The sequence below is a fragment of the Lates calcarifer genome, linkage group LG23 (genome assembly GCF_001640805.2).
Source record: "Lates calcarifer isolate ASB-BC8 linkage group LG23, TLL_Latcal_v3, whole genome shotgun sequence".
In the NCBI taxonomy this organism is placed as follows: domain Eukaryota; kingdom Metazoa; phylum Chordata; class Actinopteri; family Centropomidae; genus Lates; species Lates calcarifer.
Genome location: NC_066855.1, coordinates 13,652,873 through 13,674,116, shown reverse-complemented (window position 1 = coordinate 13,674,116; position 21,244 = coordinate 13,652,873). Strand labels below are relative to the sequence as shown.

At 40.7% G+C, this 21,244-nt stretch overlaps 2 protein-coding genes across 2 annotated transcripts in view; both read right to left on the bottom strand.

Annotated features, from left to right (window-relative positions):
• Nucleotides 1-1,559: 1,559 nt before the first annotated feature.
• On the bottom strand, nucleotides 1,560-8,357 carry epas1a (endothelial PAS domain protein 1a). Its single transcript, XM_018675492.2, has 9 exons — nucleotides 7,915-8,357; nucleotides 6,912-7,078; nucleotides 5,735-5,982; nucleotides 5,545-5,629; nucleotides 5,292-5,392; nucleotides 5,026-5,189; nucleotides 3,632-3,738; nucleotides 3,353-3,521; nucleotides 1,560-1,760 (listed from the first exon to the last, which is right to left on the bottom strand). Exons 1-9 carry the CDS (start codon nucleotides 7,938-7,940, stop codon nucleotides 1,697-1,699), a joined length of 1,131 nt encoding a protein of 376 aa, XP_018531008.1. The 5' UTR covers nucleotides 7,941-8,357; the 3' UTR covers nucleotides 1,560-1,696.
• A 126-nt stretch (nucleotides 8,358-8,483) lies between these two features.
• Nucleotides 8,484-21,244, bottom strand: part of prkcea (protein kinase C, epsilon a) — a 34,818-nt gene continuing 22,057 nt past the window's right edge. Inside the window, exons 3-15 of the mRNA XM_018675480.2 lie at nucleotides 20,242-20,407; nucleotides 20,095-20,129; nucleotides 18,663-18,751; nucleotides 18,147-18,276; nucleotides 17,883-18,025; nucleotides 16,618-16,720; nucleotides 15,810-16,021; nucleotides 15,382-15,555; nucleotides 15,133-15,287; nucleotides 14,548-14,686; nucleotides 13,162-13,350; nucleotides 11,587-11,733; nucleotides 8,484-10,460 (exon numbers count right to left, since the gene is read on the bottom strand). Coding sequence (XP_018530996.1) covers nucleotides 10,311-10,460; nucleotides 11,587-11,733; nucleotides 13,162-13,350; nucleotides 14,548-14,686; nucleotides 15,133-15,287; nucleotides 15,382-15,555; nucleotides 15,810-16,021; nucleotides 16,618-16,720; nucleotides 17,883-18,025; nucleotides 18,147-18,276; nucleotides 18,663-18,751; nucleotides 20,095-20,129; nucleotides 20,242-20,407 — 1,832 coding nt within the window. The 3' untranslated portion in view covers nucleotides 8,484-10,310. The remainder of the gene's footprint in view (nucleotides 10,461-11,586; nucleotides 11,734-13,161; nucleotides 13,351-14,547; nucleotides 14,687-15,132; nucleotides 15,288-15,381; nucleotides 15,556-15,809; nucleotides 16,022-16,617; nucleotides 16,721-17,882; nucleotides 18,026-18,146; nucleotides 18,277-18,662; nucleotides 18,752-20,094; nucleotides 20,130-20,241; nucleotides 20,408-21,244) is intronic.

The window sequence follows — 21,244 nt, the reverse complement described above, 5'->3', positions numbered from 1 at the left end:
CCTAAAATGCAGCGACTCTGAGTAAGTGGCTGAACTTCATTTCAACAGTTACATCACTGTATATTAGTGGCAGAGGAAATATTCAGGTCTTTTACTTGAGTCAGAGGAAAAATACTGCAATATTACATTATTCCATTACAAGTACACATCCTGCATTAAAAACATACACCAGTATTATTATTAAAATGTACTTCAAGTATCAAAGGTAAAATGTTATATATGATATTATTAGATTATTATTAGTGATGCATCAATGTGTTAGGCACCTTTTACTGTTATAGGTGGTTTATGTGGTGCTAATTTAAACTCTAAACTGCAACACTGCATCTTGTCATGTTTTGTATTGAAAATCTTAATTTGTAAATTGTTACAAAAGTTGTAAAATACATCTCTCTGAAATGTTGTAGAGTAGAGGTACCAAGAAGAAAATAAATTGAAATATTCAAGCAAAGTAAAAGTGGCTCCAATTTGTACTTGAGTGACCAAATGTAGTAATATGTCAACATACATGTCTAGACAAGGTCTGACCTGCAAATCACCACCTCAGTGCTCAGTCTCACTGTTACAGTACAGGAAGAGTTGTGTGTTTGTGTGTGTGTTGTGCACTCTCCTAACAGGTGGTGAGGGGTCTGACACACAAAGACAAAAAAAAAAAAAAAAAAAAAAAAAAAAGGGTTAGGCTTTTCTCTAATTAGTGTGTTATGACCTGATACAGGGTAACTTTATATTATCTGTTACTATTTCCAATTCATCCTTTTTCATTCATCATTATTGTTGTGATGCATTTTTATTTTCAAATTATTTTCAGTTCTGTTTCACACCAGTAAAGCCGGTTAAACTGAAACTTGAAATAGTCTGTTATTTGTGTGTGTGTGTGTGTGTGTGTGTGTGTGTGCGTGCACGCGTGTGTATTTAGAGGTCGAGAGGTAAAAAGTTGAAAAAGTTCTCACGAGAACTTTCCTCTTGAGTGTCTCTATTCAGGAAGCTGTGGCTTTGACTTGTGTCTGTTCACATCTCTTCATCAGCACAACGCATATCTCACCATATATACTCAGTGTGTGTGTGTGTGTGTGTGTTTGTGTGTGTGTGTGCACTGTGCATTATGTCTATGCTTGACAGTCAGATGTCAGCCCACGTGTCAGATTGGCCCAGAAGGAAACCCCAAAGGAAGTAATGTCAGGCCCAGAGAGGTCAGGAAAAAGTCAAACTGCCTCGTTTCATCAACAAATTTGAGCTCTCACTACACCCTGTCAACTGTCGTCAACCACAGTATACACCTAAAGCTTTCAGTTTTCTTTGAGAAACACAGAAGTTGTACCGCTGCAACAATTATCAAACTGTCTGACAAAAGTGTGAAGTAAACAGTTATCAGTTGGAACTATTAAATGTATCTGATACTACACCCTACTTAAAATACACAACATTTTCCCAGGGTTTGGTTTGACTGCCTGGTGGAAATTGATGGCTCAGATCATTCAGATTTTTGCAGGTGTATCCAAACACTATACATCAAATAGTATCAGTGGATATATTTGACACAAACACACTGCAAGTTGTTTTGAATTAGAAAGCTTAATGTTTAATAAAAGTTAGTTCCATGAAAATAGCTGATAGGAATTCACAGAAGGAGGTAGAGCAGATTGTTGTTGTTTCTTTTAGGATGAGGATTCAGCAGACTGATCTTCATACTCTGGTTTCAGCTCAAATATCTGCTGACAGTCTGGTCCAAAGAAAGCTGCAGGGATGGCTCCTCCACTCCACTGTAAGACACATGAATGCAGCATTAAATCTGATTGATTGATTAATAATTAACTCTGAATTACACAAAACCTGCTAATTCTATGGGATTTCCGCTCTAAAACAACCTCACATGCTGATGGTTTAGTTCTTTAAAAAAAAACTCATGAGACAATTTGCTGCTTTCCTTTTTTCTATATCATTGTTAAGCAAATATTTTGGTTTGAGGAACATAGGTTGAACAAAAAAATACATTTTCACAGTTTTATGACATTTTATAGACTAAGTAAAAAACCATTCAACAGAAAAAAATATCAAAAGATTTTGAAATAATCATTAGTCACAGCCCTAAAGCAAACCATAAATTGTTAGCTTCTTATTCTGAAAAACAGACAAACACTGTACTGTGATTTTACGACTCCACATTTCTGTTTGACACAGAAATGTTGTCTGATCTGAAGCTCCTATCAGCAGGTCTGTCATTTGTCTGCATCTTCAAAAACCATTACAAATCACTGCCGGAAAATAAATCTGTTTTATAAAATGATAAGGCTATGATTACAGTTTGGTTTTAGGCACAATAAGAACTTGGTTATATGAGGTCATCATGGTTACAAGTCTTACAAAAGGATACTGTAAATGTGGCACTTATTTCGTCAAGTAGGCTGTGGTTTAGCAGTTGATGTCTCACACCGACAAAGAGAGTTTTTTAAGCAGTTCACTGTAGTTCAGAGTCTACAGCCATGCCAGCGGCTTGGTGAGGCTGTCCTTAGGTACAACAGGGGAAACATCAGCATGCTAACATGCTCACACTGACAATACTAACATTAAACAAACAATTAAATTAGTACTAATGCGGTATTCATGTCAAATCATTTGAACCATATTTACGAGAAGCTGAGTGGAAAAGCCACTGACGTAATTCCAAGTTGGAGATTCAGGGGATTTCTGACAATAATGCTATCTCCTACTTTCCGAAAAGATTTGGCTACAAATGCACATCAACATACAATACAATATTAACACTAATATAATTAATTCAGATAATTTCATAGAAGCTACACACTGTTTGTATCTGCTTGAACTTGGTAGCAAACTGCTACAGATAAACATGACAAAAGAAGTGAATTTAGGATGTTTTTAGGATGTTTTTCTGGTCTGGTTCTGGTTTCTGGACTTCATAGTCTGCTGGCATTGTGTGAATGTAGCATACATGAAGTACTGAGGCTGATAGGAATGGAATTAGTTTCACAGGTTTTTGGTCATAAACCAAGGTATTGGACAGGTTAAGATCCTGACCTGATGTGAACATCATCATGACAAAAGATGAAATGTGAGGGGAACACAAACGGGAGCATCCCTCATCCTCTGGGGACCATGAATGTGTGTGTGCAAAATTTGATTTTAATCCATCAAATAGTATAATAATAAATGAAAAAGAATAATAATAAATATTTCAATCTGGATCAAAGCGGCGGACCATTGACAGACCAACCTTAGAGCTTCTTCTTTATTGTGATGGATTCACTGGATCAAGGTTAGTGTCAGATCTCCTTCAGTAGATTTTCTTAGCATTTTTAACTGGGATGACACACACACACATACACACACACACCTTAGGATGTAGGTAACACAGAGGATGCAGAGCGGCTGGTGAGCGCCAGGTCTGGACTTGGAGGGTCGGACACTGGGGATGACAGCACTGTGGCTCTCCACCCAGACATAACCTCCACCTTTCACCAGCATCCTGTACTGACCGCTGACTGACTGACTCTTGAAACACACTGCAGAGAGAGAGAGACAGAGAGAAGTGAAATCAGTTATATACAGGTGTGCAATGTGTGTGTGTGTGTGTGTGTGTGTGTGTTTTATGCTTGTGTGTATCGCTACTCACAGTTCAGATGATTCTTGGTCAAACAGCTTGTGTCCAGCGTGTGACAGAGATCATAGATGGAACGGCCCAGCAGCTCCTCAGGACTGTAGCCTAAAAGCAAAGTCACTCTGCACAAACACAAACACACAGAGCAGCAACAACATGACATTATTTTACACATTATTATTTTAAACCAGCCGTTAAGCACATGTTCATGAATCAGTTATTCAAATATGCTGTTAAACTGTATAAACTACTTATAGTGTCTCAATAACAGCACAGTGAAATATCAAGTCACCCAGCAGCAGCCACAAACAAGTTTAGTGTTCACTGATATTATGCAGTTGTGGGTCTAAAATTAAAAAAAAAAGGGGAAGGTAAAAAAGGAAACAAAGCAGCAGTTATAGTTCTGAATCATTCTTTTCGTTTTTGTCACGCTAAATTAACCCCTTAAAATCCAGTTTTCTCCTTTTGTTTCCCTATAAGTAACTTGAGGGAAGTTAAAGTCATCTTGTTTCACACTCTCAGTATCACATACTCCGTGTCAGCTTGTTTCAGCTCTTCAAGGAACCTGTAAGATGTTTATACTGGAAGAAATTTCAACCCTTAAGATCCTGTGTTTTGAATGAATGCATCAGCTCATTAAATGGCAATACTCTAGACGTTTTGTCATTTTATACATATTCTCCCCAAGTTTCAGCCTGACATATTTGGTATCTTTTGTAGCTTTGGAGTCTTTAAAATTATGTTCAAATGTCAGTTTGAATAACATTTGGCTGCACAGCACTGATTTATAACAGGTCATTGAAGTTTAAGCTGTTGTAACAATCAAAAAATAATCTTATTTGAGACATAAGATACTTCCTTGTGTTGTAAATATACAGTATTGTATTGTATTCTTTACAATAAAACTTGTATTGAGAGTTATTTGTAACTAATCAGAATTTGACATTTTCTGTCTGGAAGATACACAACCAGGAAGAGTGAAATTTTGAAAAACATCTGAGTTAAAATTGATGTTATTATGTAGAGGCAAGTTAAACAAGCTGTGTTCATCGTAATAGTGTGGTTAGTCAGCTGCAGAGAACCCACAAACAGTTTGCGTTCACCTTGTTGTTTTGTTCTTTCATTGCTTGGAACCAGCAGTTTAACCCAGCAGAACAAATATCAGTATGGCACAGCTGCTGAATAAAAAGGGATGAGCACTAAGTTTGACAATTTTTCCTTCCTTTTTCTTAATAATTTCATAATGCGCAACATTGCAAAATGAAATCACAACTCTTCCTTACACTGCATGCAAAACAAGCGGTACAGTACACAGCTGCTCCTGGTTTTCAGTTTTCACTCTGAGTGTGGTTCTGTGTCCTTCATCTATAGTATGTGAGTGTGTGTGCTGTCAGGCGTGTATAAATCACCTCTGGTCACAGTATGTGAACCTCATGTCCATGCTGTGCTGGCTGGTGAAGGTGTACGTGCTGAGGAGTGTGTGTGAGAGGGGCAGAGGTTGGCAGGTTAGCAGCAGGCAGGAGACTGAAGAGGGAGTGACGCACACCTTCGCTCGGCCCTGACAGTGCAGAACCTAGATCGACAGATATTGTAAATATTATTAAATATTACGTTCTGACGTTTGACAATGTTGGGAGAAAAGTGGGAATTCAAGTGGTTGCTGTTTCTCACCGACCTTCCACGTAGCTGATTTGAGGTTGGTGCTTCTTCCTCTGTGTGTCAGAGCGCTTTTTATCCTCATGACAAAGTCCCTCTTTGCACCACACCAAACTTCCTCTAAAAAACATGCAATTTATTGAGCTACAATTTTAAAAAAGTTTAAATCTGTATGATTTAAAAAAAACATAAAAAGAATCATACAAACACAGGATGTACAACCCAAACTGAACAAAGACTCTTGCACCACACACACACGTACACACACACACCTGCCGTTAGCCGTAGATTATTTCTGATTTCCTCGTGGTCACAGGGGTGAGTAAACTCAAAAATATTGTGTCCCATCAACTCAGTCTGTCAGAAAACATAAAGTACATATTCACCTTTAATCCTCAATCCCAAATGTACACCAGTACATAATTCACATAGAAATGTCTGCGTGTTTTTGTGTGCGTGTACCTGTGTCAACCCCATGTATTTGCCGACATTGTCAGACAGGTAGATCATGTCTCCCTCAGTGGATATAACCATCACAAATCCCTCCAGGATCCTCAGGTACATGTTGGTCTCCTCCGAGGCCTCAGCTTCCTCCGTCTCCTTCTCCTTGTCGTCGCGGCCTCCGCCACACACTCGCAGTTCCCCTCCACCTGCCAACACTTGTCCATATTTTACTGTGTGGCTGGCCTCTGCTCTTGTTCCAGCATTTCCTGAAACAACATGAGAAAGACAGAGGTTTCACTGATTGAGCTACAGTCTGATTTTTCCAACACTGCTGTGAAACATTGTTCATTTCATGGGAAACTTTTCTATTCTGCATTTTCAGTGGGTTCACTGTTTATGGGAACTGTGAGCAAAGGATGTGGTCCATTTGCGATCAATCTGTGTGTGTGTTCCAGGTGTTAGCAAGGACTTCCTCTATCTACAGAAAGTTTACCTCAACAAACTGATCTTATTTACTCAGTGAAACATGACTGTCTTTGAAGCAGAAGATACTGTTCTGCAAAAAACTACATTTCAATTATACATATAAATACATAATATATATAGACAAAGAATATAGAAATATACATATAATATATAATGGCCTTTGCACATGTAGATTTGAAGGTTACAATATGAATTCCTTCAAAGCTATATTTATTAAATAAAATTTGTTAAATAACCTGAACCGGTCATATCTTAACATCTGTGGGAATTCCCAAACTTTCTTTGAAGAAAATGAAATTGTAGTTCTATCTACAATCTACAATTCATTCTTATATGTTGATTAGGTATTGATTGAGTGACCAGATATATAAAATATGGAAATGTTTGTATTTATAATTTACATTAAATGTGGTGAATGGTGCATGAGAGACTATCAAAGTTAGAGTTTATGGACAAATGCCCAGAAACTGTAACACACAGTTTACTTCTGTCTCAACTTTGTCTTTATATATAACCTGTTCTTTAAACATGGCAAAATATACAGAAATATATGATATATGAATGTACACTCATATCACCTGCATGTAAAAATATGATTTTTGGCAAGTTCTGTGTGATTTTTAAGCATATTTTTATCAGTGAAATATACATTTTCCAGTGATCAACGATGGTGTTAACTGTCCTTAATGTGTGTGTTGACCTTTGTTACCTTTGAGCAATGAGTGCATGCGTATGTAGCTGAGGGTGAGGCGAATGACGGAGGGCTTGTCCAGGTTGTCTCGGATGGAGGGCTGGAGCGGCAGGAGGCGAGATAAATCTCCAAACACGTCAGACTCCACCCGTCGTCTCCTTCTGGCCGCCTCGCGGCTGATCGCCCTGCAGGGGACAAAGGACAGACAAATGATGAGTGACAGCTGTCAATTTGAAAAACAATCCTACATGTCACTGTGAATATAAAGGTGATATTACAGGGAATGACATGAAGTACAGCACATTGTAACTCTGTATGGGCTGATTAGGGAAATGTTATGATACCATAGTTAAAATTTTAACTTTCTGTCGTACTCATTGAGTAAGACAGAAAGTACAAAACATAGTACTGTGTTTGTTTGTTTGTTTGAGTTACGAAGGTGAATTTCACGATATTTATCCAGAAATTCAACTGAGTCAAAGTGAGAATCACAGAGGTGAGAGGTAACAAAGTGCATTTACCCAGTGACTGTATTTGGGAACACTTTGAAATACTTAACGTGAGTATTTTCATTTAGTCAGAATTCACAACTAGCTATGGTACTTTTTCTTACTTTTCACTATGAATTTTCAGTTTCTCAATTAAACATCTCCATAACTGAGCTCTGAGCTCTGGTTGTAGAGAGTTTCCCAACATGTGGGGAAGCATTGTAATGCTTCAACTAAGATGACACTGATGAGTTACGAAATTCCCAATTTTCACTTTTAAAAGAGCACATTCAACTGTTGATACTTTTTACTTTCCACTCAAGATTCTGATTGTAGGGCTTTTACTCTTTTAAAGAATTTGAGAAGTTCTTCCACCACTGATGCCCAGCGTGGTTACAACACCATCTTTGGCCTCACCACTTCACCTCAGTCACTGACCAAACAAGTCAATTACATGTGTACATGGTTATATTTTCAAAAAGATAGAAGATGGTTTTTAAAGTGTCTTAGCACAAAGCAAAACACAGTTTTACCTTCTCTTCTCCTTGTCGGCTGTCATTGTGTCCAACAGGCGTCTCTATCCAGTGTCATGTTGAGCATTGGCTGAGAAAAAAAGAAGAAAAAAAAAAAAGACACAGAGATGGTGGCAGCAGGAGTTCACAGCGCGGCAGGAAATCTCCCCGCTACAATTTGCACCATCACAGGCAGTCTAATTAATCAGAGAGGCAATTAGGTGGTGGCAAATGTCACAAGGGAAGTGGTCCCCTGCAGCACAGATGACTTGAGCAGACTCTAGCAAGTGTCTCCTCTCCCCTCTGCATGTGCATCACCTACAGGCCTCCAGAAATATAGCGCAGTGATAGGTCGGCTAGCCAGGAAAAGTGTCACCCTCCCCTCCCCTTTCCTCCCTCCCATCACTCCACCCTCTCCCGTCTTCTTCTTCTTCTTCTTCTTCTTCCTCTTCTCCCCTCGCACAAACTCTCCAGCATCCCACAGACCTGCCTCTGAACAGCAGCAGGTGAGGATCAATAAAGAACAAAACAAAACAAAATAAAATAAATAAAAAAAGAGGAAGGAAAGAAGACACAGAGAAGTCTAAGAGTGATGTAGACAGCTCAGTGTTTTATTGGAATCAGACCAGACAGGACTAGCCCGGCTGTTGCACTACATTTTGGCACAGAGTAAAGATAGAAGTGTGACCAGGAACAGCCCTACCCCTGGGTGCACGAAGCTTCACTACACACCGACTCTACAGCACACAGAGCAACCAGCTCGCCTTCAGATCACTGTACAGTACACGCGACAACAGTCCTTCTCTGTGTGTGTATGTGTGTGTGTTTGTATGTAAGAAAGAGAGTGAGAAGAAGGAGGAGGCGGCAAAGGAGAGAGTCTGTAGGTGGTGTTTTGACTGTGTGTGTGTGTGTGTGTGTGTGTGTGTGTGTGTGTGTGTGTGTGTGTGTGTGTGTGTGTGTGAGAGAGTGTGAAATGAGAGGTAATTCAGCTGCTGGTTCTCCACATTTCTTTTCACCCGGCTGTAACAGACCTATAATAGTATAGTTATAGTATTATACACAAAGGTTTCCTCCAGATACACTTTACAATAATAATATTATTATAATAAAAAAAGAGAGAGAGCAATAAGAAAGAAAAGCCATTCTTGAAAAAAGCAAAAGTCAGAAAAGCAAGTGGTTTTGGCTGAGTGAGACTGGCTGCTGGAGGTGGGAAAGGGGAATTGGTGCTTTGGAGGAGTGGGGGTGGGGGGCCTGAAAACACTGATGGTAACTACTGGAAATAGGAACGCTGAAGACAAAAAGTCACACACCGACAGGAAAAAAAAAACATGCATTCACATACACGAAAATGTACATTCAAGACGAAATGAAGGAAAAAAAAAGCAAAAGAAAAAGAAAAAACGTCCACGGGCCACAGGACGGACGCGGACTCTGAAACTAGCAGATGGATGAAATAGCTGGAACTCGGGCTTTTCACTGCTACACAGGCCGCCTGTAACACTCCGCTCCACATAATTAGTTCAATAGCCTGTAACTTGTAAGCTCGACATTCACTTTGTACACACAAGACAGGAGGACAGATGAGAGCGAGAGTTCAACCATACCACGCACACGCACACACACACACACACACACACACACACACACAAAAAACATTTTGAGGAAAAAAAAAGAGACAAAAATAACACATGAACAAACAAAACCATAAAATATATAGATAGTCAGGGTATTGCACAAAGGGTATTTGGCCCTAACTGGTCCACAATAAGGACAGTAATAACACAGGTAGGGTGCTTGTCCATGCGCCACGACTCTCCTTTACTAGCAGACAATACCAACACAATACAGCCACTCAACACAGGCTATATACAGGCCTCTGCGCCCAGCACCTACAGTCCACATGTATACAGGTGCTGGGGAGAGAAGCAGTTTAAGTGTGTGTATATCTGTGAGTGTGTGTTTGGTTATCTCAGCATGTGCAGTGAGACTGTAGGTATGTGAGAGTGTGTAAAAACTTGGGATTGCTGTGTGTGTGTGTGTGTGTGTGTGTGTGTGGTGTGTGTGTGTGTGTGTGTGTGTGCGCGTGAGAATAAGCGTTAAAAGTGTGTACATGGGAATGTGTGTGAGAGCATACGCAGGTGTGTATATTCATATTCATATTCATATTCATATTCATATTCATATTCATAATAAAACCCAGGCAACAAGAACAACACAATGCAAGTAAAGAATATTCCAAAAGTAACAACAACCAATAGCTTCAAAGTAAAGGAGTGACCGTGTGTGTGTGTGTGTATTGTAAAGGGATTTATGGTTCTACACATGTATGAGTGTAAGCATGTGTGTGTACATGCGTGCCAGGTTTAGTGTTGTCGGATCAGCGTGTGTGTGTGTGTGTGTGTGTGTGTGTGTGTGTGTTAGGTCTGCGTCTCCTCGGGGGCGCAGTAGGAGAAGTCCTTGAACTCCTCCTGGTTGATCTGTCGGATGATGGCTTCGTCCGTGGGCGTCAACACGGGGTCCTCCTTCGTGAAGTCCTGGTCAAAGTTATTCACATCTCGCTTGGTCTTCTGCAGAGGCGCACGCGCACGCACACACACACACACACACACACACACACACACACACACACACACACACACACACACACAGAAAGGATGTCAGAGGATGAAACTTCACTACAATCTAGTGCTATGAAAGTGATGTTACAGTGACACCTTCTGACCACTGAGACTCACTGCCTTCTTTGTATGTAATTGAGTCTGAAAAAACACCTAATTAAACCTGTGCATTACGTCAAATTCACCAGCAGTGGTTCCCAACCTTGGGGTCAGGAGTCATCTAAAAAGTTGGCAGATTTTTTCTTTGGGATCAAAAGATATAGGACACATGCCATTTCCTTAATTTTTCTTCCTTGTACTTTGCCTACATAAAACACAGCCCATAATAATGACATAAGGACATCTAAGTATCTGTCCAGTCAAGTCATTCAGTGCAGACTTTCTGTTTTTGTTGGTTTGTACTCAAAAAGTCCTGAGACTCAACACCCAGCTCTGCTAAGGCCACAAAATATTGTTCAAATTAATATACAATAAAATGATAATAACAGGAAAATTACTCTTTAGTTGAACTTCTAACCACTTTCAGACACATGCAACCTGCATTAACAGGGTTCAAGTAGACAATCCTTAATTTCACAAGCTAAAAAGCGTTTTACTGTATGTGGGGTTCATTAAATGATCAAAAATGTATGAAAATTCAGTTAAGATCATTGGATTATTTCAGGAGCAAACAGTGTAGTTAAACATTCATTTTATCAAATTATTTTGAGCAACTCTGGCTCATGAGCTACAGTACTGTACTTGCATTTTCTCCTTTTTTTATCACCAGAAACGAATTCTGAGCACTTCTCGCCACAAGAGGACCTCATTTTACACTAAACTGCAGAGGAAAGTGATCTTCAAGTAGGATATGATGACTTTTGGATTTGTGAGTAAAAATAAAAAATCCCTTTGAAAAGTAAAAATCAGTCCTAAATGCAGTTCATGTATAAGGAAACTAAATTAAGAGACTGTAAGTCAAACAGTCACACTGTATTCTCACACATCATATTTTTTTCAGATTTACAGCTTTGTAGGGATTTAAGACGTCAGCGTTTGCATGAGTAAGTGTGAGTAATATGTGTGTGTTTCTTACAATACGGGGTTTAAAGGGTGGTTTGACTTTTCTCTGCTCCAGCAGGACCCAGTCGATCTCTCGGAAGAAGGCATGGGTCTTGATGGCCTCTTCACAGCCCTGGCTCACCACGCAGCCCAGACGCTTGGCTGGGTTCTTGGTCATGAACTACAAAAAAAGAAAAAAAAAAAAAAAACACATAAACACAATATACACTTTTGATTTGAAATTACACTGTCTGAAAAACCAGCCTCTTTAAAAGACACTTCGAGCTGCGGTTTCATCCATAAAATGACAAGGACAGAAACAGAGGGAAGGGTTGAGCAAAAAAGCATTTCAGTGCTAATAATAGAGCCGAGGCATTAATGGCTCTGTGAATGGTACAAACAAAGAGGTGTAGTGGCAGAGTGATGAAACAGGTCAGCAGAGTGCTGGTGTTATTTACTGTGACTGAAAGCTGTGTTGCTTTTGTCCTGCTGTCTGTTCATTGTTGTAAGAGCACTTTGTGGTCTATTGTGGTTTTATGATCCCATTGTTATTACTTTAACCTCTCTGACTGACTTTTTTATTCTTCTCAGTATCAGGGAAAAGTGCAGTGTAACACCTCCGCGTTAAGTGCACTGAGTTCAATTTGCTCATGCGCAGCTCTGAGGAAAGAAACATGAATGATAGCTTGATTTAAATGATCACAGATAGATCAGAGAATGATAAACAGACAACCGTTTCATAATGCTGTGTGCTGGTGATTTGCAGGTGAAGAGCCGTCTAGACATCTGGGTTAAAACCTGGCAGCATCTGGCTGAAAAGTGATCTTTTTTTAATCTAGCTTTTTAAATTCTGGTTAAATAACATTTATATGTAACCAAGCCTCAGTTTGTTTGTCATCCAAAGTGTCTGATTTGCTGTAAAATAACCTGACAGTTATGTAAGCAAAACTTTCCCCTGTTCTGAAAGTGCTCAATTTATACAATGTGAACTAGAGATGGATAAAAATACTAGATTAATGGACTAATAACTGGACACGTACCCGATTAATCAATTGTTTTACTATTTCATCTTTTCGTTTTCTATGGATTGTGAGGATGCACATGTGCAGGGCAAAATGTGGTGTCGCAGACATGAAGACAACAACAATAAAAACACAGTACAGGTCTGTCTTTCTTTTGTATTATATGTGAGGAGAGTAAATGTTGTTTAGCAACCCTCTGAGATTTCAAAGATCACCAGGTATCTCTTGTAACTGTTGAAGTGAAATTCAATTGAACTCCTTTTGACCTCCAAATCACGACATAAATGATTAATGAAAGGTTTTGTCTCCTCACAGAAAGATTTTGTTTATTTGTATTTAGTGGTGAGAAGTCTGAGGAAGCTAAACTCACACAACTCATACAGTACATGATCTGATCTAATTAAATTATACTAAAATTAAGCTATTCTTCAGTTTGCCATGGAGGTCTTCAAGCACCAGCAGGACTCACAGATGAAGAAGATAAGATTCAGTCCAGAGGAGAATTTAATAGCTCTTCAAATTCTAATAATCAAATAGAGAAAATGTTGAGGTAAAGGTGTGTCTGTCTGTGGAGGGATGACACTTACCGCTCGAAGGATGGAAACAGCCTCTTTGCTTAGCCACACGGGGTAGAGGACGTCATCATGGAGAATCGACTCGAACAAGTCGTCTTCATTGTCAGCTTCGAACGGAGGCTGTCCGGCCATCATTTCATACATCAGCACCCCGAGGGCCCACCAGTCCACAGAGGCTCCGTACTCCAGCTCCTGAAGGATCTGAAATCAATGACATGACACAGTTCAACATGAGGGACTGATGGAAATCATGCAGGAAATACGACTACCCTTATACCATGAGTTTTAACAGGATGGGTCTTTAGGTGTAGTGAGTGAAGAAAACAAAGACTTCTGGAAAATCCCATTTAAATGTCATCAAGAGCAGCAGCGGAACACATCATGAAATCATCTACTTAAAGATCCCTTCCAGACATGTTTTAGGGGACGTAAATATACTCCGCTTTGAATAATAATTTGTGCCTGATATGTTTTTCCATAAAAACACAGAATTAATTATTTTGAAATCCTTAAAAGCACACATTCTCCTTTTCCTTCTCCTAAAATCTTTAATCTATGAATATGCAAATATTAAAACACTGCCGGACACAACCTGTCTCCTACTTCAGTCCATTCTTAGTGTATGTGTGCTGAAGGGTTCGAGTTGCATATGCATAAAACATAATGTCTTAAAATTCAGATTTTAAGTGAGCACAGAGAGCACTTGAATGTGAAAACAGCCTTCTAACAAACTCACCCCAGCATCCAGGTGAAATAACAACAAGGAAAATGTATTCAGCATGTGGAAATATAGAAGTAAAAGTCTGGGATTTAAAATCTTATCCATGAAAAGTAAGCAAGTATTAACAGTAAGATGTCAGTTCAAATCAAAAGTGCTTAGTGAAGAAAAATGAGGAATGAAAAAAAGGAAGAATTAAATAAATAAGGAACAAAAGAAAAAACACACAATTCTCAGAGGAAATTAGAAAAGTGTTTCTCTAAAAAAGGTTTTAATGTATAGAAGTTATTGTTGTTTAACATTTTGGGCAGCAGCCATATTTACCAAGCTTATCTAATGTAGAATATAAACTAACTACTAACATCAACCATCAGATAAATGTATACTGAATGTGTTTCACTAAAGAGGAACCAGTTTAACAGACAAACATCAGTTTACTAGTTATGATTAGTACCATGCTGCCTGTGTATACAGTTGTGTAACATCCTTTGTGCCTCTGTAAGATTGTTGTCTCAGAAAATTACTTGGGTGATGGCTTCTGGGTAATATCGGCTTGGACTACACGTTTTCAAAATAAAAGTCTGGGAACTGGGGACCACAGTGTAGTGTAAAAATCAGAGTAATGTGTGGCCAAGGTATATAAAACAAGGATCTTGAAGACAGGTGTAACGTCATCTCACCTCAGGGGCAATGTAGTCAGGTGTGCCACAGAAAGTGGTGGTGGTCACTCCGTTCATGATGCCCTCTTTGCACATGCCAAAGTCTGCCAGCTTACAGTGTCCCTCTGCATCCAGCAGGATGTTGTCCAGCTTCAGATCCCTGAGAGAAAGCGAGAGAGAGAGAGAGAGAGAGAGAGAGGAGAGAGAGAGAGAGAGCGAGAGGAGAGAGAGGCAGAGAGTTAGCACCATCTGGTTTCAACAACAGTTGGACTCGCTGGGAAAAGTGAGCATGCAATGTAAGAAAAAAACATGAGAATCACCACGTACTGCAATTAAAGTGTGAAACATGTTGTCATACACCTTCTGTTATGTTCCTTATAACGGAACCATTTATGAAATTCCCTGATGATCTATGACTTTTTCAAATGAGTCATTCATTCTCTTCTCCTCTTATAAGGATTAACCTCTAAAATAAGACAGAATATGAATATTTTAAAGGATCTTTTAGATATTTCTGGCTCAAAGTGTTTTTATCAGATTTCCTAAAACAGGTAAGAGTTCTCAGGTGAAAAACATAAAAAAAAAGGAGGTATTGGTTGAGTTTACCTGTAGATGACCCCATTACGGTGCAGGAACATGAGGGCTGAGGTGACTTCAGCAGCGTAGAAACGAGAGCGAGGCTCATCAAACTTCCTGGATCGCTGAATCTGGAACATCAGGTCTCCTCCGTTCACGTATTCCATTACAAAGAACAAACGGTCCTGCAGAGAGAGAGACAGATAGACGGGTATGAGACGGAGAGAACAGAGATTAGCTATCAAATCTGTACGTGCGCGTAAAGCAAGGAGTTCTTACCCGTGTCTGGAAGCAGCAGTAGAGCTGGGTGAGGTAGGGGTGTCGGCGGGCGAGGGCCAGGATGCGCTTCTCGGTCATGGTGCAGTCCACGTCATCGTCCTGCAGGATCACATCCTTCTTCAACACTTTGACGGCGTAGACCTCCTCCGTCCCCTTCAGCTCCGCCAACATTACCTGGGAGGGAGGACACAGGGAGGGGGAGGAAGACGGGACGAGAGAAAGGAAGTGACAGGGAGTTTGAAGAGGAGCGTTGGAAGGAGTGAGGGGAGAAAGCAGATCAAAGAAGTGAATTCCTCATATATGAATGCATATCACACATCTCCAGATAATTCCGCAATTATGAATAATGGTGAACAGTTTCAATTATAAACATAAAGAGCTGTAAACAGATAAACACCCCCCCATACGCCTCCTCTGTGGCGCCGCACCTTGCCGAAGCTGCCTTTGCCGAGAACCTTGATAAAGTTGAAGTCCTTGAGGCTCCTCCTCTGGCTCTGTCCGTTCTCCCTGCCTGCCGAGGAGGAGGACGAGGAGGAAGAGGAGGTGGTGGAGGAGGAGGAGGAGGAGGAGGTGGAGGAGTGCTGGGGTCCCTGCTGGTCGAGCGACAGCGCGTCCTGCAGGCGATCTAACTCTGCCAAGTCTGTGGGTGTCATCAGGAAAAGCAGATCAGACATCAGTGAAAACAGGCTGACTGCTTTTTTTCCTGTTCGACTCGTCATACCCAAAAAAAAGGAGATATTACTCATTTTTTGTTACTGATTACAATAAACTTTTAAAAATGATGATCACATCCTCTGTTAAAACCTGGGATGACTCAGTTAAAGTAGCTCTGACCAGGGTGATTAAATAGCAGCAGTGAACCAGCGCTGTTGGCTTGGCTTGGTAAGACAAAAATGGGAATCCTTCCACAGAGAGAAAGTTAACTTTTATTTCTCAGCTTGCAAAGTGTGAGAGAACGATGACTAACTAACAAATGGTGGTGGGCGGTGGGGGATAATTCTTAGATAATTCGTGTTTAGTCTTATATCTACAAGGACAATAACGCATTTAAGTACTTATTTTTTAAAAGACGCAACAATATTATTACTGAAATCGAATTACTGCGTCTTGCTGGTAAAATTAACACATTAAAACCACATGCTGCTAAGAATGCATGTCAAAGAGCTTTGAAATGTCTGCGTGTTTGTGTCCAATCTGTGTTTTCTGATGGTGTGTGTGTGTTGTGTTCAGTGTTACCCTGCTGTGAGGGGGAGGTGGGGACAGCTGGCTGGCTGAAGCTGTTCTCCTCAGTCTGAGAGAGCTCAGGAGGAGACTGGGGAGGGTCCTGCCCTGGAGTCAACTGGAGAGAGAGAGAGACAACATGACCGTTCCGCTAGGCTGACCTCTTAAAACTTGAATCATGAGCCGCAGAGTTTAATCCCAGTTTCTCAGCTAAAGCGTGTGAATTTATTTTTTCCCATTCATCACTGCCCACAAAAACACACCGAATGAAACTTTGAACGGGCTGAATAGCATTTAACACACCTTAATTTGTTGCAATAATTTCTAAAAACTAAAAAAGCTAGATTGTTACCACTCTCATGTCTGTAGGTTGAATATAAATCTAGCAATAGCAGCCAGCTAGCTTAGCTTAGCACAAAGACTGGAAACAAGGGGAACCAGTTACTTAAAATGAAGCAAAATGCAATGACTAACACATCTAAAGCTCAGTATTATTATCATGATGTATCTCCAATGGCTGCCTCACAACGATGATAAGGCTTCAAGAAGTCACTGCACCCAGCCAAGAAATAGTCCGATACATAGCCCCATAAAACTAAGACTGTACGCATTAGACAAACAAGACGCTACATGTTTATTATTGAGCTTTATTGGTGCTGGTTGGTAGATTTAGTTATGTTTGAACAAAGCTTGGTTGGCTGCTTTCCATTGTTTCCAGTCTTTATGCTAAGCTAAGCTAATCGACAGCTATCAACTGTACGGTGGTATCAAATTATTCATCTAACTCTTGGTGAGAAAGAAAGTTAAAAGGGTAAAATATACATGTGATACAGAATTTACATTTCACATGACAACAAACAGGACAAACCATGTAGAAGAAAAAGAGAGTAGCCCTCATTCAGATTACGCTATCACAAAACAAAGACACTAATATATTCTAATTAAGGTTAGTTTGGTGTGAAATGTGTGCATTTTCCCTCTTATCAATCCAACATATATGGACAGATGGCAGGCTTTCACATTGTATTGTCTCAAGTATTTTTTGTACCTTTTATAAAGAATTAACTTTATTTGCTGAAAAGCTGCAGACAGACAGAAGGTACATGGGCAGTTACCGGTGTCTAGATAGGAGTTTCTCATTATTCCAGACATAAGGGATGAAAAAGTATCTAGTAAGAATATTCAGAAAACTAAACCATCTGTATGTGTAATGAAAAGATTAACCTAACAGCAATTTTAATAATGCAAATATCTTTATTGCACTGACAATGATTTCTTACCTTCCTCCTGCGCTGTGCAGTGTTGGAGATCTTGTCGGGCGTGACTCCCAGGTCAGACAGGACCTTAGCAATTCCTCGGGCATCCACACCACAGTTAGGAGCTACATTCTTCTCACACCGCCTGTGCACATTCATCTTACACACTGCAAGAAAAAAAAACACACACACACACCACCTTGACTTTAAATATAGGTGGACACTAGTTATGTTATTATGTCTCCCTGTGTGCTCGCGCCGTAAATTCCCAGCTGTACATGAACTCACCTTTGCACTGCAGGCCCTGCCTCATGAGGCCCCAGAGCAGGGAGCCGCAGTGGTCACAGAAGGTGGGGACCTTGTAGTTGTGGATACTGAACTTATGGGGCATGTTGACGCTGAACCGCTGTGAACCAACCTACAGAGGGAGACACACACACACAAACACACATACACAGTGTTACAAAGAGGTCACCGTCGTATTATAGAGAGGAATAATGCATGTGGCTCAAGTGTTAGTACACAGCGTACACAAGTTACCTTAAGATTTATTCACAACAGGCCTGAATGGTGAGAGCCATCTTTAGTCAATGGGGTCTAGTGTGTGTGTGTGTGTGTGTGTGTGTGTGTGTGTGTGTGTGTGTGTGTGTGTTCATGTCTCTTTGTGAGAATGATATTTAATTGAAAATGATGTTAAAGAGGACATATACATCTGTTTTGCTAACACTGTGGTAAAATGTTTACATATGTATTTGTATGCTCGCATGTAAGAGTGTGTGTGTGTGTGTGCGTGTGTGTGTGTACCTCCTCCGGTGTGTCCTCCTGCTTCTTCATCCCGGCACACTTGGTGATGATGAGCTCATGACAGCGCTTGTGGACGACACATGTACACACTGGAAGCACAGCATCACCATCAGGCATCCACAAATCACGCTAACTTTAATACATGACAATTACATGTCATTTTATCAGGGTGAGTTTTAAATAAGACTTTTCCTTTTTATTTCTTTTCTGTCTGTGTTTCTGTGGAAGCTGATTTTATGTTCATATCATTCTGATGCAATACTGCTGCACCAAGTGAAGCGCTGATCCAATGCACTGATTTAGTATTTGTGTCAGCACTGACCTTATTAAAGGGGTCGGGTATTGGACAAATGTGACTGTTCCACTTTAAATGTCAATAGACAACTATAACAATGCAAAATTTACTATGTTACACTTTGAGTGTACATTTCAAAATCATCCATGTCTGTGAAATGTGAATTATGTCCTATGTCTGCAAAACCCTGGCTTCTATACAGGACGTGTTCAAGCACAGCACTACTGTGTGCTTTGGTAATACTGTGCTAAAACTGATTGTATCTAATACAATCACTGTAGTTACAGACTGTAGAAAATAGATTTAAGTGTAAAAATATGCTTCACCTCGCAGCTACACGCGTAAATTGTGAGTGTTTATGCAGGCCTGTGTAGACAGCTGTACTGACTAAAACAGAAGTAAAACAGATCTGTTTCACAAAAGATTGCACCTATTAGCAGTGTCACAATTCACACAGGATCGTAACTAACTGCATGGGCTGTAAGGATGTGTCATAATGAACACAAGAAAATTGTATCACATAAATTGTTGCGAATAAGACATGTCTAGATGCTTTTCCTCCTTGTGTGGAAAAGCATCTAGACAACTAAAATCACCGGGCTGTTTAACGTCTGGGAAACATCTTCACTGTGGTTCGACATTTAGAACAGTTCGTTTGAGACAGGATATGAACTCTAATCCCCAGAGTTTAAACTGAACGCATTAGACACCCATCCACCACACCCTCACCTCTTCCCACCCTACATACGCACCACAACTTCCTGTATCTGCACTTAACATTTGCGCTGGACTGCGCTGGACTGCGCTGTGCGCCGTGTTCTGCAGAATCATCCACTTTGATTGTAATTCTGAGCATACCTCAACAGGTCAGTGAAGTAACCTGATTATGATTTCCAGCATAATCTTTAGGATGAATGAAAAAGGAACACATGTGCAACTGAAACTGCGCTCATGATAATTTCTTATGTGTGTGTTGGTGTAATGCAGTTCATCGGTGGCTCTGGGTAATGGTGGCTTGTGACCAAATCACAGCTGTCATTCAGCAACATGTAATCCCTCTTGTGTTCTCGTGCTTAAATAATAAATGATGTGCAGTGTTACTTGAGAAATTGGAATCCACCAGAGAAAAGTACTCACCCTGACACTGGTATCCCTGCTTCCCCAGCACGCCCCTATCAGATCACACACAGAGGAGTCAGCATTTAGACCGGGGTTGGTTCAAGGAAACTTAACAGTCATGTCAGACAGACGTGTTGTGTGTGTGTGTGTGTGTGTGTTTCCTACCAGATAAAATCTCTGCAATGTGAGCAGTAGGTTGGTTGTCTCAGGTAGGTGGCCATGAACTTGTGTCCATTGACTTGATGGACGCGCCTTCGGACGGCGCCCTGTCGCCGGCGAGGACCGATCCTCTCCCGAAACACTCGCTCCTCATTCTCATTGGTTCCCGAGGCTGTCGAGTGAATGGACACAGCGTTTATCAGTACAGATTAAGCCGCACAGAGGTATTTCAAAACTTTCATCTGTGTTTGAGTACGTTTCGGATGAGGATTCACACACATCGGATGCTTTCTTACGCCCGTCCATTTCACTTCCTGCGACAGTTTGATCAAATAAGGACCATTTGCATCATGTTGCTCAAGATGTTTAATCATTCAACGGCCTCTCATCTTCCCCCCTCCTTCCCTCTTCTTCACAAACACCCCACTCCTACCAGAGGCCTATGCATACGTACATGCTATTTATACTTTCATGTGTGGGCACTAAAACGAAGGACAGTATATTAAAATACTCCTCCTCAGCCAGCACCATCCAACCAGCCGTTCCCTTCCTCTCCGCATCTCCCCGGGAAGATAAATGCTTTCCGAGGGTAACCTTAAGACAAGAGAACCACCTCCACTCTAACTCCCACACACACTCCTTCTCTCCGCGCTCCTGTCCTAGTTTGCCTCTCGCTCACTCTCCCTCCATCTCTCTCCTGGGTGCGTTATAGATGTGGTTACTGCTGAGCCTCTCCAGAGTTCGATTACAGACAGGCTGTCTAGGGACTCTGTGTGCGTGTGTGTGTGTGTGTGTGTGTGTATGAGAGAGAGAGTAGGAGCGTATGTGAGTGGAAGTGTGTGTTTTTGTGTATCTGCGTGTGTGTATGAAGGTGGTGCCGGTGAGAGAGGGAGGGGGTTTAGGGGTGGGGTGGGGGGGGCAGCTAAACAGGCCATTACTGGGATCACTTTGTTTTACATAATACATCATCCATCTGTCCAGGACAGACACACACATTATACACACACAC